Source organism: Fulvia fulva, chromosome 2, assembly GCF_020509005.1.
Source record: "Fulvia fulva chromosome 2, complete sequence".
Taxonomy (NCBI): domain Eukaryota; kingdom Fungi; phylum Ascomycota; class Dothideomycetes; order Mycosphaerellales; family Mycosphaerellaceae; genus Fulvia; species Fulvia fulva.
In genome coordinates this window covers 4,754,565-4,772,272 of record NC_063013.1, presented here as the reverse complement: position 1 = coordinate 4,772,272, position 17,708 = coordinate 4,754,565, and the positions used below count along the sequence as shown (strand labels likewise).

At 54.1% G+C, this 17,708-nt stretch overlaps 7 protein-coding genes across 7 annotated transcripts; 4 read left to right on the top strand and 3 right to left on the bottom strand.

The window, feature by feature from the left end:
- Nucleotides 1-72: 72 nt before the first annotated feature.
- CLAFUR5_03344 (uncharacterized protein) lies at nt 73-3,462 on the top strand (the record flags this gene model as incomplete). Its single annotated transcript, XM_047902492.1, has 1 exon — nt 73-3,462. One exon carries the CDS (start codon nt 73-75, stop codon nt 3,460-3,462), a length of 3,390 nt encoding a protein of 1,129 aa, XP_047758244.1.
- A 63-nt stretch (nt 3,463-3,525) lies between these two features.
- On the bottom strand, nt 3,526-5,873 carry CLAFUR5_03343 (uncharacterized protein; the record flags this gene model as incomplete). The annotated part of the gene is made up of 5 exons (XM_047902491.1): nt 3,526-4,008; nt 4,064-4,349; nt 4,397-4,817; nt 4,873-5,737; nt 5,790-5,873. The coding sequence occupies 5 exons, from the start codon at nt 5,871-5,873 to the stop codon at nt 3,526-3,528; spliced, it is 2,139 nt and encodes a 712-aa protein (XP_047757535.1).
- A 753-nt stretch (nt 5,874-6,626) lies between these two features.
- Nucleotides 6,627-7,396, bottom strand: CLAFUR5_03342 (Putative dolichyldiphosphatase; the record flags this gene model as incomplete). The annotated part of the gene is made up of 2 exons (XM_047902490.1): nt 6,627-7,093; nt 7,159-7,396. 2 exons carry the CDS (start codon nt 7,394-7,396, stop codon nt 6,627-6,629), a joined length of 705 nt encoding a protein of 234 aa, XP_047758243.1.
- A 689-nt stretch (nt 7,397-8,085) lies between these two features.
- CLAFUR5_03341 (Guanine nucleotide-binding protein alpha-3 subunit) lies at nt 8,086-9,409 on the bottom strand (the record flags this gene model as incomplete). The annotated part of the gene is made up of 6 exons (XM_047902489.1): nt 8,086-8,185; nt 8,237-8,475; nt 8,523-8,652; nt 8,702-8,830; nt 8,880-9,225; nt 9,283-9,409. The coding sequence occupies 6 exons, from the start codon at nt 9,407-9,409 to the stop codon at nt 8,086-8,088; spliced, it is 1,071 nt and encodes a 356-aa protein (XP_047758242.1).
- Nucleotides 9,410-12,090: 2,681 nt separating this feature from the next.
- Nucleotides 12,091-13,629, top strand: CLAFUR5_03340 (Mitogen-activated protein kinase Hog1; the record flags this gene model as incomplete). Its single annotated transcript, XM_047902488.1, has 9 exons — nt 12,091-12,146; nt 12,227-12,274; nt 12,331-12,460; nt 12,518-12,561; nt 12,615-12,714; nt 12,766-13,122; nt 13,178-13,256; nt 13,308-13,491; nt 13,545-13,629. The coding sequence occupies 9 exons, from the start codon at nt 12,091-12,093 to the stop codon at nt 13,627-13,629; spliced, it is 1,083 nt and encodes a 360-aa protein (XP_047758241.1).
- Nucleotides 13,630-14,139: 510 nt separating this feature from the next.
- On the top strand, nt 14,140-15,195 carry CLAFUR5_03339 (putative electron transfer flavoprotein subunit alpha, mitochondrial; the record flags this gene model as incomplete). The annotated part of the gene is made up of 1 exon (XM_047902487.1): nt 14,140-15,195. One exon carries the CDS (start codon nt 14,140-14,142, stop codon nt 15,193-15,195), a length of 1,056 nt encoding a protein of 351 aa, XP_047757870.1.
- Nucleotides 15,196-15,654: 459 nt separating this feature from the next.
- On the top strand, nt 15,655-17,579 carry CLAFUR5_03338 (Late secretory pathway protein AVL9; the record flags this gene model as incomplete). The annotated part of the gene is made up of 3 exons (XM_047902486.1): nt 15,655-16,092; nt 16,162-16,305; nt 16,359-17,579. 3 exons carry the CDS (start codon nt 15,655-15,657, stop codon nt 17,577-17,579), a joined length of 1,803 nt encoding a protein of 600 aa, XP_047757871.1.
- Nucleotides 17,580-17,708: the final 129 nt, after the last annotated feature.

Sequence of the window (17,708 nt, the reverse complement as noted above, 5' to 3'; positions counted from 1 at the left end):
CACGCAAACACCACCGTCAACAACGCAACTTCCTGACCATGGTATAGACCATCGGTGCTGGAGGAGGCTGTTATGACGCGCCAAACAGCCTCTCACACAATGTTCCGAGAGCTTTCCGACGACGATTCTATCGCTACTGATTCTACAGCACCAAGTGAGCCTCGGGATGACTACCCAGTCGAAAAGATTCTTTGCGAGCATTGGGACCCCGAGGATCAATGTACTGAGTACTTGGTCAAGTGGGAGGGCTATCCACTTGACCGCGCCAACTATGAGCCCGCAGTCAATTTCGTTGGTGACGCGATCTTGCCTGAGTGGGAGGCGAGGAAAGCCCGCATAGAGCAAGGTCTAGAACAGCCATTCAACGAAGACGACTGGTACAAGGCTGTTCAGGTCGCAGAAGTTGAAAAGGAGATCCGCAATGATCGACGCAAGGCCAAGAGACGCAAGCGCGGTAAACCTGTCTCCCCAGATGAGACTGACAACAATGATGGCGGCGAGGACGAGTCGTCTGAGGAAGATGTGCCTCTCGCAAACAACAGAGCTCGCAACGGAGCTGCAAAGACATCACCCGCCAAGAATCGTGTCAAGCAACCTGAAGTCCAAAGGAAAGGTTTAGCAAAGAAAATCACGACGAAGAGACGTGCACCTTCAGCATCGTCTAGCAGCCAGTCTGATTCTGCGAGCGAGGACTCCCGCGACTCACTGCTAGCAGAGGTGAGGGGCTCCGCATCGAGGAGGAAGTCGGCCGTTATACCTGCACCTCCAGCTCGAAGCAACACCAATAACGCGGTCGTCAAGAAACCATCCGTGAATAAGAGGATATCGACTGTAGACAGATCCCCAGAAGATCTGCAGGATCGTAGACCTGCACACAATACCCAGCCAGCAGTAAAGCAGCCTGTAGAGCAGAGGAAATTCGGCTTGCCATCCAAAGCCTTGGTGTCGAGCGCTGCTAGGAAGAGCGCCCCGAGCACTGGGGCTACGACAGTTTTCACAAAATCTGCTAGCGCACCGACTAAGGATATCTTCGCCAACTGGACGGCACCGAAGGCGCCCAGAGAGAGACCGCGCGTATCTGGCGAGACGCCCAAAGATTCAGACGGCAATAAATTCACAAAGCTTTCAGAACAGAACAGATTTCAGAAGTACAGTCGGAATGAGAAAGCTCCGGATGTGCATGCTCTGACAATGCTCGACCCCAAGACAGGCAAGCTCATCGCTCCGTCGCTCGACATCACCACGACTGGTAGTCCTCTGCAGGCCTCCGCTCCACCAATGCCTGCACGTCCCGCAGCTAGTGACCTGGGTAGAGACAACAGTCCCAACATCGTACCCATTCGTCAAAACTCCGGGATTGTCTCGAGGACTAGCACGAACGAGACTACATGCACATTTTGGTTGCGAGGCGGCTGTAGATTCACAGCAGCGGAGTGTAAGTTTGCTCACTACGACACTGGGGTACATTCCGGAGTTCCAGGGACTTATGGGAAGGGTTCAGCGACGTATGCTCCACCTGCAGAATCTATATTGCCCAAGACCTGCTGGTGGTGGCGTCAACCTCAGGGTTGTTCTAAATCCGACGAGGAGTGCCAGTTCGCCCACCACGACTATGCTCCGCGGCCGCCGGGAACTTTTAAGGAGGGGGCCACGGCGAGCGCACAGCACAGTGCTTCACCGGTGTCGGCAGACATCCCTCCGCCGCCTCCGCCAGAGCTTCCCACTAGGTCAGTGTGTCCGAGTGAAACGACATGCTATTGGTGGCTTCAGCCAAACGGTTGCAATAAGCCTGATCACCTATGTGAGTTCGCACATCGGGACACAGGAATTCACGCTGGCCGTCCTGGTTCGTATCGAAAGGCATTCGGAGAGGCCAGAGATCGACAGCCTAACCCGAACCTGTTCCAACCTCCACCCCCTCCACCGCCTGTGACAGAATCCTCCGTGCTGCAGTCGGCTAGAACGCCGAGCTTGGCTAACGCAACGGCAAACGTAACTCTGCTGTTGTGTCTGAGCGGCGCGGAGGAGCCACTTAGACTAACGGCACAGCTCGAGGTTCAAGATCTTGCTGAGATTGAGAGACTTCTTGGGACCGATGCTATCTTGAAAGCAACTAGAGTGGTAACGGTGGACGATTTCAAGAACATCATCTCGACTGAGCTAGGCGGTAGTCGGACATCTTTCGGCGGAATTCACATCAAGAAAACCCAGAGATCAGAGGCAGAAGCCGTGACAGAGATGCTCAACAGACACGGCAGTGCTCTCGTCGCCTCAGTACCAGCTCGTGATGTGCACGCTATAATCTGGCCAGCGAGAGCAGAGCGATGGAAGTATCTCGACGACATTTCATCCACGCTGTCGAATGAGTCAGTATTGCACTTTCGAATGTTCCCAAATCTGCCAGGTTTCGAGGGAGCTCAAAACAGCGAGGCCAGTGCAGACAAGCCTATTGAACAGCAACATCACGCTGTGAATGTTGGCGAAGTCCTTGCCGGCCTCGATGCGGAGAAGCTTCTCCCGAAGAGGGACGGAAATAAGCCAAGCGATCGCGCAGTGTTCCTGATGTTCCCACAGACGCACACTGTCGAGATCCAGGTCTGCGCGGAATACTTCCAGGCTGCAGGCCTGAAGGTATACCATTCAGAGATTCTCGGTGCATGGGACCACTTCCGTCGAACGCACACAAACGCCTGCTCGATAGTGCTACACCCGGATGTGCCCATGTGGGAAATACCAGGACTACACCATATCCTATCGATGACAGCCGCAAAGTTCTTCACTCTCGGAACCAATGGCATAGTAGCGGAGGTCGAAGACAGAGAACCAGCGTACTGCTGCGATCGTATCTTCCCCCATGGCAATGTTGCATTCATTACCGACGAGCTCTTCGTCTACCATCCAGAGAAAGCGACAGAAGTTATCAAAGCATTTTTAGAAGCTAACAGATACAAGCCTGAAGGAGGCGAGAACAATCGTATCGCGACACGTCCTGGCATTAAGGGCTGGCTGCTCAAACTCGCTATGGAACAGACGGCCGAGCACGGCAGGCAAGACGAGCGCTGGATGCAGCTCTACGATGCCATCTGCAGATTGTGTCCACCGGATGATGAGGATCCTTTCGATCCGGGAGGCATCCCATCTCCGACCTCGAACCTCGTCTCCGTCCCACCAGAACATCTACCGAGCTTCGATGGCATCTGGGAGAAGGACGAGACCACTGCTACCGATTACATGGTCAACTGGTTCGCCGGCTGGGCCGTCCTCAATGCTAGCAAATACAGACGGTTGGTTGTCTGCAATGAGCCTCGAGAAAGCCGCACTGTCACCACGAAGGACAAGAACGGCAAGATGGTGTCCCAGGTGGACGCAGATCCACGCAGCTGGGCGAAGAAGTACCAACACATCGGCGTAGCGCTTCCGAGTAAGGTAGCAGGCATGCTCAATGCTAAGTGGAAGAAGTGAGACGTAAGCATTCTCATAGTTAGCGCCAAGCGAGTATACAGTATCGTGTAGATACGGCATGTTCTAGAAGGTACTCCATTCGCCTCCTGTCCCTGTCCAGTCTATGTTCTTCACCCATGATGACAAATCAAACCCATCTAGTAAGTCGCCACTAATGAGGTCCGCATCAACGTTCATAGCAGTGTCGAGCATGACCGGTTGTGAAGCAGATAGCGCAGGTGTAGCCAATGGTCCCGCGGTGCTGTTCTCGTTCGCAGATACCGGTGTTTGTGGTGCTGGATTGGACATCGCAGCGGCAGGTGTTGCAGGCATGTCGAGGACTTCATCCAGTGCGCGCGTTATGGCTTTCGAGGCCTGGATGCAGATGGTGTAGTTCCTCTCGCTGAAGGCGCAGATGCTTTCGAGTTGAGAGACGAAGACTGAAAGATGGCGAATCAGGCTGGCGCGGCTAAGGTCGGAGGGAAGAGCTTGTCGTACGTTGCCACGTGCTCGGGATTGAAGGGCGTAGGCTAGGATCACGGCGCTGGGGAGGCCATATGCTAGGACCTGGCATGGATGTCAAGATGATATCGTATGCGAGAGACAGATAGACGGTGCTCACAATATACGGAAAGTCGTGCCTCATGAAGATCGCCTTGTTTAAGCAATTTCCTATCTGCAGAACGGTTGCCACCGTCTCTGCCGAAATTCTCAAGAGCTCTGGCCATGCATCAGGTTCCGTGTCTTCGAGTAAACGCTGAATTTGGAAGCAGCTTTGGAGGTAGTTCAGGCGCATGACGGTCAACATAAGGCAAGCTGACGGTGGGATTGTATTCCATTGATCAGGATTGTACTTGAGGTGCGACGGTAATGAGTCGTATGTTTGATGACACCGTCGTGCGAGATTCCTGTACTTCATTAGCTGTCGTCCCTTTGTCAAAGGGGAGTGGCTTACTTGAGCGCAGCATTGTTCTCTAAAGTGGGAGGCAGAAACGGATACTCCAGAATGTCCTCTCGTAGCATGCCCAGCTGAAAGCGCAGCCTTTGCCATGTCGCAGGGATATATTGCTTATCTGGGCTCCAGCCATCCGGACTCAGCTTCGCTCGAGCTTGCGCTAGTTCGCCAGCGTCAGACAAGAGTTCCTGGTCAGTCAATTCAAGAGGCATCTTGCAGTCCGAATAACGGCGTAAGATCCTGGGCGGTAAGTCGAGCAGAGTGGCAATGAATTTGTCTAGCTGGTATGCAGCGACAAATGCTTTGCGTCTGCATTCTGCCAGGAAGAATGGGGTCTTCGATGTGTTCTTAGCTTCGCGATGGAAGCCAGCTGCGAAGATGTCTGTCGTGACATCGCCCAGCTTGCGCCATACAATCGGGCCTAGAGTGACGAGATGATCAGCGTCTATTCTGTTCTGGTCAAGGACTATACATACTTGAGTCGCCTTCTGTATGCGTAGTCAATCGCATGTTCTCAAAGGATAGCCATAGCATGATATCGTTGATCTCAGGAGAGATATCTCTGACTAGATGGAGGCAGGTTGTGCTTCCGCGGTACATCGCCTCGACAAACTCTGTATGTCTGTCATCATCCCGTGCTAATCCCAATAGACACGCTGTAGCTGATGTTGTGTACAGCAGACCGATGGTCTCAAGTCGCATATTATCTCCGCTGTACATAGCGAGGAAGCCAGCAAGGTCATCGGGTGTTTCTATGGGCGCGCTTGTCGCTCTCAGCACATTCTTTGCCATTTGCGTGAAGCCATCGTCGTTACCGTTGGCATCGTCAGCAGAAGCATAGGCTGTGGTAAGGTCTGCCAGTGAGTCCATGAACGACATCGCGATCGGTTGAGGTACCAGCGACGCCTGAGCATGCGTAGCATATTCCTCAACCAGTATCTGCATGAAACGAAAGTGCTTGAGCAACATGAGCACTTCCTTGATCACCGGAAGTCTCTTGTCTTCAGCTTCGTTGTCCTTGGCTCGCGGTACGTTCCAGTACAGCGATTGCTGCCCATGTGTTTCGGGACTGGCAACCCACGAGGAGGGCCATGGAAAGCCATAAGTCTGACTGGTATGACTGCTTCCATCAGGTGCTTGAGCCCGCTCCCTGACATCCTGAAGGCCATGAGACAGGTTTCTCTGTTCAGCAGTAATCGCTGGGCGGGCATTTGACTCGATGTTGAAGACATGGGCTCCTGCGAAGCCGGACCCAGTACCGCGAGGCTTTGTCAGTGGCGCTGGGTGATAGAAGCATTGAGAAGTCAAGCCACGACGTTGGCAACGACCACAGGTTGGACGCTGTATTGCGTTACGGTTTGTACTTGATGACTGTGCATTTTGTTCGGCATACCTGGTGATCACAGCGGATCTTGCCCTTGCGACACGGCTCACACGACGCCGCTTTCCCATTCCGCCGACTTTGCCCGGTAGACATGACACTCGCATCTGAGTACAACGATTGTGCTTGACAGCCCACGTCGGTGCTGAACGGACTGCGGCGAGAATAGGTGATTCAAGCTCAGCTCCTCGAGGTCCGGACCTTCGGAGACTGAACGACTTGGCTAACCTCTTTTGTCAATATATGCCGTGTGGCCCTTTTGAACACGCGGAATCGAGTTGATGTGATGTCGTTATGGCTGGATCGTCCAGATGTATTATAAGCAGTCGAAACAGCCCATTCATGGAGCAGAGCGTCGCCACTCGCATATATCTTCCTCTCGCAAGAATACTCCCCGTCGATCTCACCAGTAAAAACACCATCTCCAGGACAATCTGCGGTGGTGAAGGATCGTTTTACTCGAAAACTGGCCAACGTCTCGGAGGTCTCTGTCGTGTCTCTAAGCAGCAGCAACTCTTCGTCGAGTCTGATCAGACAAACTGCGAGCTGGAGCAGCACGATATCATGGTCCAACAAGGGGCGGCAGATTTCGGATCGTCCTCGATACCCATGGCAAACAGCGGCGGAGATCGCAGCTTTTAAGTGAGGCCTGACATAATACAGCCAATCTTGATGTTCTGGGCACCGAGAGGGTGCTCGAAGGGTTGCGAGACCCGGCATCTGAAGGCTGAGTATCGACCAGAGAAAGACGAGATTGAAGACGGCAGTCTTAACGAGCCAGAGACGCCATATCCGAGGGAAGAGGAGGTGCCGCATCGAAGCAGAAACTCATGGCCAGCCTCGCACAGCTCACTTCCGCTTCCTCCCTACCAATTCCGCCCTCTTCTGCTTCGCCAATTCCCACCGATGCCACCCAGCATCCTCCAAACTCTCATTAACCACCAAATCCCTAAACCTCAACCACTTCACCGGCGGTAGCTCCAAGATCTTATCAATCACGCCATACCTCCTCGCCGCACTTGTCACCACGAACCATGCAACAGCACAGCTCACGCCCGCCGCAACACCAGTGTACACCTGCTTTGGCGTATGATAATTCAAGTATATCCTGCTCTGCGCGACAGCCGCGGCGCTGACCAAGCCCAACGCTCCAAGTCCCAAACGCTGCCAGAGAGGTATGGGGAGGTGTGTATGCGAGGCATTGGGATGGTTGTGTGGATCGTGTCGGAAGAGGAGGAAGAGAGTGAGGAAGGTGGAGAAGTAGGCGACGAACTGGGCGTGGGACGAGGGCATACCGTAGCCTTTGCCTAGCATTTCTGTGTTGCATCGTAGAATTAGCTGCCATGTACCGACATTTAGCTGTATGTTGCATTGCACCTACGAATTGGTCTCTCCTCTCTTATGTATCTCTTCAGTAACCAGTTAAGAGCCTCGCATCCCAGCTGTCCAGTAAACATGAGGAGAATCTCGATCTCGCGGGTGCCCCATATCAGCGAGACGTATGCGATCATGAGTGCTTGCGGGACCAGAGCGAGGTGTGCGGAAATGTACGAGAGAGGGTCGGCGGGGTTGTATCGAACGTGTGTCAGCGATAGACTGGCTAGCGGTGGGTCATCCATGTTTCCAATATGTACAAATGTGTGTATGGATGTCGGATGGAAGAAATGGGTGCTGGTAACGAAAGTGTAAGTTCGGTCATGGCGCTTGGGCCAGAAGATCAAACGGTTTCATGTGCATCCTGGTGCGTATCACTGCATTTTAGCTGTCCAAGTGCCGAATACTGTACATCGTATGCTTGTTGTCCAGAAAGTCGGACATTACTTGGAACTGCAAAGGGGGACAATCAACATCATCTTTCAATTCTTCCTTCTGCTCCGCTCGCCTTTCTGCTGAGCTAGCGCGAGCAAGAAATCGCTTGCGCGCTGCTGCGGTGGTGTGCTACTCAAGAATACAATTGCGAACATGACAGCGTGCTGACACGCCACGCCAAAGACCAGCTTTTCTCACTTCCTCCTCAGAACCACAGTACTCAGAACATTGTCAAGATACCATGCTTGCAATGTCGCCAGCCCGCCCCATGATCCAACTGGAAAGACTGCTATCGCACCACCCTCCCAGTCCATACAGTGACGCCTCTGCCGCATTCGAGCCGCGCTCTTGAGGAAGCGCCCGTCACTCCGCGAAACGCCCGCTTGCCAATACTTAAGTAGTAAGATCAAATAAAATCGTCAATAGTGTCGCGTCCGAGCGTCAAATGGGTCGAAGCTTAGATGGTGCGCCACATTCGGTTATTAGGTATACGTCGTGGTTATAAAATGCCCGAGTCTTTGAGAGCGTTTTGCAATATCGTCTCCTTCACCGCGGCAAATACAAGCCGGATGTTCGATGTGTCCGTTGCTTGTGTGAGGCTGTAAACAAGGTTAGATGCTGTTGCTCGGGCGCGATCCGAACCAACTTACTGGGGATAGAGATTGAGGTGTGCTCGATTCACCTGGTTGAATCTCCAGAGAAGGTACTTGGCCGCGCGATTTACATCGTTGCCGCCCGAGTAGTCAGGGAAGTAATTACCCAGCGGCGACTTGGCGAGCTTGCCCCGGAACAGGTCGACCTTGTTCAGGAACAGGATGATCGATGTTCGCATGAACCATCTTGAGTTCACGACTGAATCGAACAACACCAGTGATTCCATCATGCGATTCTACTAGTGGTCAGCGATAATCAATTGTGTAACGATTAGAAACTCACTTGACTGCTCTCTTCTAGGAGAACTTGGTCGTATTCGCTGAGTGCCACGCAAAAGATGATCGACGTGACATTCTCGAAGCAGTGAATCCACTTCTTCCGCTCACTGCGTTGACCTCCGACGTCGAACATGCTGTGACATATTAGAGTCTGACTGCCTCTCATATGATGATAAATCATACTGTATGCTGAGCTGGCCCATCTGGAACCGTGTCTCATATATGCCGGTCGTCTTCGTTCGCGCTCGTAGTACATCGGCTTCGGTGGGTATGTAGTTGGGCGCCGCTAACCTCGTCACTTCTTCGAAGAAACTGTGTCCATTAGCATGGTTGTACCATTGATCAAGCTGCTTTGACATACTATGGCGCTGAGTCCATCAGATAGAACTCGTTTTGGTGGTCAAAGACTTTCGGTATACACTTGTCCTGCCAAATGCCCGCAATGGCTTCTCCTACCCTCGTATCGAGTGGTTGTTGCGGATCGGGGTCCACTACATACTCCATGATGAAGTCGCAGTATTCGCGCTTCGCGGAGTCTTCGACCTCGATGTCGAATTGTCGCATGGCGCCTATCAGGGCTTTGGCGCAGTCAATCAGGTTTTTGTAGATGGTGTGTCGGTACAATGCCAGCTCGTCTGTTGTGTAGCCATTCTGGTGTATGATCTTCATCTGCTTCACGATTGTGCTCTTCCCACTCTCGCCCGAACCTGCGCTCGTCTGTTAGTACTCGAACCCAACCACGGCAACACGTCTTGTTTCCATACCCAGCAGCAGAATCTTGCATTCCCGCCGTAGCTTCTTCGAGTCTTCCTCCAGCGTGCGGTCAATCATCTGACTGCGCTTCTTCTGATCGCCATCCTCATTGCTGCCGCTGCTCATGCAAGCGCCCATCTTGATCGGGATGGCCCGACTGCTCCAGCGAGCTCAGGCGACTGCGCTTTGGACCACAAAGCGCCGCCTCTCGTGGGCTCAGCCACGCCAGTGTCGGCGAGTTGGTTGGGCACTCGATCTCGGCGCAGCAGCGACAATTGATGCTCGGCGCGGTGGAAGGGATGGCCGCTTGCGAGCTGTCCAGCAGGTACACGTGCTGCAGCGGGAACCCGTGGCTTTGTTAGGGTCGTGCAGGCCTTTGTGCGATCCCACCTTACCAGATCGGGGAGCAAGAGTGGTTGAGCGGCGTGTGCAGCACACAGCTGTGTGGCTCGCTATGTGCCGAGCGTAGCCTGACGCCGTGGCCGGATGCAGGCAGGTGAGGAACAGACGAGCGAGGGCGAGAGCCCCGGGCGCAGGATGATAGGTGGGGCGCAGGTTGGTGGTGCTAGATGATGGAGGTGGAGGTGGAGGTCGCGATGCGGTACGGTGTGGTGGTGTTTAGCTCAGCACAAGTTATTAGATGGCGGGAGCGATTCCACGAGGTGCACGGATGAAAAGCAGCACGGTACCGTCGCTACGCTCTAAGCTTGTACATAACAGGTGTTCGCGCTAGTAGAGTGGCTAACTGCAAAGCTAGTGGCCGTTGTTGTTCAGAGCTCGCGTTCCAGTTCATTCAGGTTCCAGCAAGACGAAAGCGTTGCGGGGAGCACCAAGAATGTGCACCACAGAGCGATTTGAGAAGCTTGCTGACAGGTGCGCGGAGATGGCTGGCTCGATTCACACTTCATTGACTGGCTAGACCCTCATCAGCCACAGACATGGCAAGGCAAGACACGATGCGGCTTGGGGCTTGGCGATACCCTACACTATGTCCTCTACTCTGCACACGGCCGTGACACACTGTCTTCGATGTCTCTCGCAGATCACATAGTCGCCTCATCTCTCATCTCAGACAACCGTGCCTCCTGAATCAGCTGCCACGGAATCAGACGACCGCATCAATTCTCCGCCCTCCTACCGAACAGTCGCATTCCTCTGGTCGTCAAGGCGCCTCCGCGTGCGTACTCTCCTGCTCTTGTCCCGACGGTGCCGAGGCTCTGCAGGCGAAAGATGAAGCGTACGCAGGATTGTCGGGGTGTGTCTTGTCGCGAATTGGTCCGGGAGATTATAGCTTGTAACATAGCGGTTCATGGGTGCCACACTACCAAAACGAAGCCGTATTCACCGATCATGGTCGCATACGATCATCTCCACGTGGCGTAGCCAAACGCGTTGCGCCTCTTGTCAAGTTAGGAGAGTGCCGCTTCAGCACAGAATCGTTGTTGCTGACAGCAGTACGTACCTCTCTTATAGGCGAATGACGGACAGTCAAGCCGCTGCAAGCCCCTGCACAATTGCCCGATGCTTTGTCACAACAATATCGTGCCTCCATAGCTGGAATGTCGGGACGACATCCCCAGCTCCGAGAGGTACTTCATCATGTCCATCGGCTTGGCTACCACGGCCACTATGCCTGCATCTGCTTCTGCAAAGCATCTAGAGCGGGCTGTCAGGTGAACATATGCGCGAAGATGATAAAATTTGCTTGGTGAAGACTAGGGACGACCATTTCTGAACGTCTCGTGAAAGTCACAACCCATGTCCAACATGGCCCGGAGCACGTGTGACAGACTTCATCCAGGTATTTATTTATCCAGGCTCGCCGAAGTTGTCGGCGTTGACTCGGCTCCAGCCAGGCCCCATATCGTACCTTGTTGGAGTATGTCAATAATGCTCTGGGGTGTCCATACGTGCCCGTCATGCTCAATAATGTAATGTAGTTTGAGAGCGGAGCATGTCTTTCGAACAAGCACGCTTGAACCGACTTCACTTCGTCTTGAGGATGACATCACTGGTTGGGTGACGTCGTCGTCGATGGGATGTGAGACAGATAGCATAGGTTCAAGCATCGTCGACGCGTTGGCCGGACTTCAAACAGCAGGCTGAACCGCGGAGCAGCAAGCAAAAAGCAGCAAGTCAGCGATCCAGCTTCTGTTTGTGGCATTTTCTCACAAGCACGATGACGATCAGTGCCATGAAGGTGATAGCGTGGCAGCCCCGGGAGAAGGAAGGCAGTCTCTAAAGGTCGGAAACAAGTCCGAAGGTATCCTTCTTGTCTCGACGACGCAGGACGGCTGTGTGCTCGAGCTGGCACGAGGTGTTATAACTGTCAAAAAGGGCCGTCGGACTGACCATCGTTCTCTGTGCCGCGTCTTCACTTCCCGGACAACGAGCAAGCAGCCACGGAAGTCGCATTGCTCACTGCTCATCATCAGGTACCAACCAACTCTTGCTTGTGATCCCGGCCCGTGGCGTTATCGTCGATCTTTCACGCGCCTGCTCGGCCGCGCCATCCATTGAAAGATTGATTCACCGACACCTTCACCTAGGAAACACATTGTGCATCCACACCGGCAGCCACACCTACGACCGCGACCGAGACCTGCCGTGTTCACAGTGCAGCCCCGGCATCAAGCGGCTGCCTTTCCACGTGCTTGAGCGCGGCTAGCGAACGAAAACACACTCGAACTTGCCCAAGTGGGGTTTTCCTTGCCCTCGTCGCCCACAACAGCAAACCTCAATCTACCACCTACACCCCTACCGACCGCAACACACCCCCGCCACGACCACCCCGGCCTCGCGCGCAGAACGAACACACCATGGCAGAATTCGTGCGTGCCCAGATCTTCGGCACGACCTTCGAGATCACCAGCAGGTGCGTGGCAACAGCGCCGGAGACAGCGCCGCCGCGCGATGGACGATCACGAAGGACATGAGATGCTGACCGCCGTGCAGGTACACCGATCTGCAGCCAGTGGGCATGGGTGCCTTCGGGCTTGTCTGGTATGTGTGGGAGAAGAGACGCGATGGGTGGAAACAGGAGCTCACAAACACAACAGCTCGGCGAAAGATCAGCTCACAGGACAAGCAGTGGCTGTCAAGAAGATCATGAAGCCGTTCTCGACACCAGTCCTATCGAAGCGAACATACCGAGAACTGAAGCTCCTGAAGCATCTCAAGCATGAGAACGTAAGTCGCGCAGAGCATCACACAAACGGCGTCCGTCGCTAACAGGCTTGCTTGCAGGTGATCAGCCTGAGCGACATCTTCATATCTCCTCTGGAGGATATGTACGTCGGTGAGTCGATCCCTGACACAAACTTGGCTTATTCTCTTCTCACAGTTATTTTGTGACCGAATTATTGGGAACGGATCTGCACCGACTCCTTACCTCGCGACCCCTCGAGAAGCAATTCATCCAATACTTCCTATACCAGATCCTGGTAAGTGAGCTTCGTGAGCAGGCGTCCTTTGCCAATACTGACTGGTACCAGCGCGGTCTCAAGTACGTCCACTCGGCCGGTGTCGTGCACCGTGACCTCAAGCCATCGAACATCCTCGTCAACGAGAACTGCGATCTCAAGATCTGCGACTTCGGTCTCGCCCGTATTCAGGACCCTCAGATGACCGGATACGTCTCGACACGCTACTACAGAGCACCAGAGATCATGCTTACATGGCAAAAGTACGATGTGGAAGTGGACATTTGGAGTGCAGGGTGTATCTTTGCAGAGATGCTGGAGGGCAAGCCATTGTTCCCTGGCAAGGATCACGTCAACCAGTTTTCGATCATCACGGAGCTATTGGGTACACCGCCAGATGATGTTATCTCCACCATCTGCAGCGAGAACGTAAGACATCAGAGACAGAGGGCATGGGAGGAAAGAGCTGACAAGCGTGACACAGACTTTACGATTCGTGCAATCTCTGCCCAAGCGAGAGCGCCAGCCATTGAAGAACAAGTTCAAGAACGCCGATCCTCAGGGTGAGCCATGTCGACTAACATCCACTCGGATTCATGGCTAACCATTCGTAGCAATTGAGCTCCTGGAGCGCATGCTCGTCTTCGACCCACGGAAACGTGTCAAGGCTGGCGAAGCTCTTGCCGACCCATACCTTTCGCCATACCACGATCCAACCGACGAGCCAGAAGCCGAGGAGAAGTTTGATTGGTCCTTCAACGATGCCGACCTGCCTGTTGACACATGGAAGATCATGATGTATGTTTGACAGAACGACTCACGTCTTGTATATTCGCTCACGAGCCTTACAGGTACTCTGAGATCCTCGACTACCACAACGTCGATTCCGCAGATGGTGCAGCCGGCGGAGTACCCGAGAACGGGCTTGCGGCATAGATGCGTTCTCGACCTTTTGACAGGAGGATCAGCTCAATCGAAGGTGCCTGGCGTCGGAGAAGGAAGGATCACCATCATACCCCAGTCGTCTCTTTCGGTGGCGAGTAGTGGCATTCACAGTTACGGAGGAACTACGAAGTACATGATGTGTGATGAAGTGGCATCTAGAACATGCTTTTTGGATGCGGCTGGATCGGCCATGAGCAAGCGGTGCAGACGAATGCGTAGTCGCACGCAGCAAGAGACCGTGCTCTGTTACGGCAGACAGGTCATCGCGCATCTAGAAGCAATGGTAATTGCAAACTTTCGATAAGCAAGCAAAGGATAACGAGTTTTTAACACGCTGCATCAGTCATGCCGTGCATGTGATTTGCATCCGGGATCAGTTTCCCTCGGCTGGTATGAAGCCAAAGCCGAAGCCGGCCGGCATTGAACTCACTTTGAGCCGCTTGCCTATGTCACCACTCCCCAAGCACGACCACCACCAAATACACACTGTGGTCTGCAACGATGGTGGCACCGCTACGAAATGGTCTGCTCCGGCAGGCAGCGACATGTCTCCGCCAACAACGGCCCACGCCCATACGACCCATCTCCCGCGGTGCGCTTCGACGACTGGCCTCCACACTTGCAGTCCTCGAACAACGAGAAGGCAAACTGAACATGGGCTCCCTTGCCTCGATCTCCGCCGCCCAGAAGCTCGGAGGTAGGATCCACGGCTTCGTCGCCGGTCCCAACATCAAGAGCGTCGCAGACGAAGCGGCAAAGATCGATGGCTTGGAGAAGGTCATATACGTCGAGAACGCAGACTACGAGAAGGGACTTCCCGAGAACTGGGCACCACTCCTCGTGGAGAACATCAAGAAGGGTGGTTACAGCCATGTCATGGCAGGCCACTCCGCGTTCGGCAAGAACTTGATGCCTCGCGTGGCGGCTCTCATGGACGTTCAACAGATCAGCGACATCACGGACATTGAGAGTGAGGATACGTTTGTGCGGCCCATCTATGCTGGAAATGCAATTTTGACGTTGCAGAGTAGTGACGCCACGAAGATCATCACGGTGAGAGGCACCGCGTTCCCAGCTGGTTCTGCCGAGGGAGGCAGTGCGAGTGTCGAGGAGGGAACGGATCCAAAGGCGGCGTGTCCGGTGGAGTGGGTCAGCGAGGATCTGGCGAAGAGCGATCGACCGGATCTGGCGACTGCTGAGAAGGTCGTGTCGGGAGGGCGAGGTCTGAAGTCGAAGGAGGAGTTTGAGAAGATTATGCCGCCGCTTGCTGATGCGCTGGGAGCTGCCATCGGGGCTAGTCGTGCGGCTGTGGACTCGGGCTTTGCCGACAACAGTCTGCAGGTTGGACAGACGGGGAAGAACGTTGCGCCGCAGTTGTATCTGTGTGCGGGTATCTCTGGTGCCATTCAACATTTGGCTGGCATGAAGGATTCGAAGGTTATTGCTGCGATTAACAAGGACCCGGATGCGCCGATCTTCCAGGTGGCTGACGTTGGACTTGTTGGGGATCTGTTTGAGAAGGTGCCAGAGCTTACTGAGAAGCTTAAGAAGGCATAGAGGATCAAAGACTCTGTTGTACAGTTTGTGAGGCGTTGAGGACCGTACCTGGTATGGAGGAAGGATCGTTGCAGGCCAGATAGCTCCAATACACCACGAAGAGACCAGCACTGCAATCTTGAGCTGCTCACAACTCCCCAACACACCTCTGCCTTGAGCGCCCTCGTGCGCATATTCTCTGCATCACAAACAAGCACAGATCTCGTGACATGTGTCTCGTGGGTGACACGGCTCCAGTAGCTCAGCTCGGCAAACCGTTCCCATGGGCTCCAAAGTTACCCAGGACATCCCTGCCTACATGTACTGTATGTGCTGGCATTTTGTACATCAACCATTGAATTTGCGACACCACACCACAGTGCATTTTCGTGGCGACGAGATGCATTCTTCGAGCATGGACTCGACAATAAACAGCTAACGGATTGTTTCCTTTCGTCTTGTTTTCAATCCACCGAGATAATGGCCGACTCGTCCTTCCAACCGCTCGTCTGCGTCGTCGACTTTCACCACCTTCGAGGCCCCGAGATCGAGCACTGGATCGGCGCAGAAGGCAGCGACCCGACCGCCGAAAATGACTGGCACCTCATCCCCTACATGGCCCTTCCCGACGGCGCCCACCAGTCGGACGAAGAGTTCAGCTACTTCAGTCTGGTGCGCAAAGCAAGAGCAGGCCAAGACGTCGAGCCCTCCACCGTCTTCGGGATAAGCTGCATGCACCAGATCGATAGCTCGCAGTTGCTGTTCCGACCTGAGGATGTGACAAGGAGTGCGGTGCAGAAGGCCGTGCTTGCGATCACGGATAAGCCGCAGCACTTCAGTGCGTTGCGGGAGAAGCTGAGTGCCGTGACGAGGGCGTGGTTTGCGCAGAGGGATTTCAGGGATATGGACATTCTGCAGGTGGGTTAGTAGGGCTCGAGTGTTGGATACTCTGAAGAGGTAGGGACATGTGCTGACGCTGCGGCGTAGCGCTTTCAGGAGAGTCTGGCGAAGGAGGATACTAGGCATGAACATGAGAGTGATCAGTACTTTGGGCTAAGTCTGAGGGAGCTGCTTCATACGTTCAGATGGCAGATCCTGATCTTGTTGAAGTGCTTGTTGTTGCAGCAGAAGGTATGGCATGGCTTAATGCGAGACGTTGGGGCCAGCCATACTGACACCCTCAGATCCTGTTCTTCGGATCCCATTGCGAGCGAATATGTCAGGTCCAGTTCTCGCTCATCTCGCTCATACCGGGCCTGGTGCGAAGCCTGCAGGACTGTGCCGATCCTGCAATGGACAAGGATGCCGAGACGAGGAAAAGGTCGGACTCTGTTCGTACCAGCGACCGGACTTCTCTGCTCGCATTTGTTGGACTGCCACTTCAGCTGTTTGGGAAAGGATCGTTGTTTGGACCATACACGCCCCTGCAGCAGTTGGACATGATCACAGATGCTGAGACGAAAAGCTACGTGGTTGGGAGCACGAACAGCTTGCTGCTGTCGCAGAAGGAGAAGTATTGTGATCTACTCGTGAACCTCGACGAGGACTCTGTTACGATACTCAACCCAGCGCTGAAGCAGTCCCTGGCGCTGTCAGTGGCTGATCGCCGGTGGATCGACTTCCTAACGCAGAATGTCAACGATACCTGGGACGAGAACGATCCGTCACGACCAAACACGCATGGCTATGCAGGAAGCGAAGAATTTATCAGGCTGCAGTTCGAGGAGTATCTGATAGCTCTACTGTCAGCTACGAAGTACCACCAGTACATCATCCTGCATAAACACGGTGACCCGAAGACTTTGTTGGCGGATGTGGAAGGCGACCCTTCACATGAGTTTGCAAACCCATTTGTGGAAGCGTGGCAGCGGACCGAGAACTACAAATTGTGGAATCGAACGACCGACAGCATGCTCTTCGACATTGTGGAGCCTCGACATCCCATGGCTGGCGGTTTGACAATCGACGATGTGCAACGACGACTTGCAGCACAAGTCGCTGACCTCCACTTAGACGAACGGTTCAGCCAGACCAAGGAAGTCGTCGGCAAAAGACTGGCCGATGGTCGTGTGCAGGTCACGACCGCTTTCAACAAAGTCTGGGCAGACATTGAGGTCATGCGTGAAGCGCAGCGAAAGCGAGCGGAAGAAGCCAGAGCGGCAGCACCTGCGGATGAAAAGGCTGCGCAAACTGGGTCAAGACCGAATATCCAGGCAGCGCAGGCCAGTGTTGCTGCAGCGAGCCAGAGAGCGGGTGCTTACTTGAGTTCATGGGGATCATGGGCTTCTGAAAAGCGAAAGGGCGGTTGGGGACGCAATACTGCATATGAGAACACCGCGCCGAACGATCGTCCCAAAGTCACGACCGTCAGCGAGCTGAAAGTCGATCAGAAGCCTGCATCGTAAGGAGCTCTTATGTGGGAAGCGCAACCCTTTACTGAACATCGCCGTGACTGTCACCATGTTCACCCGGTATGAGGTCGCGGAGCGCTCAGAATACAACACTGAGACTGAGAAGCAACACGCTCGGAGCAG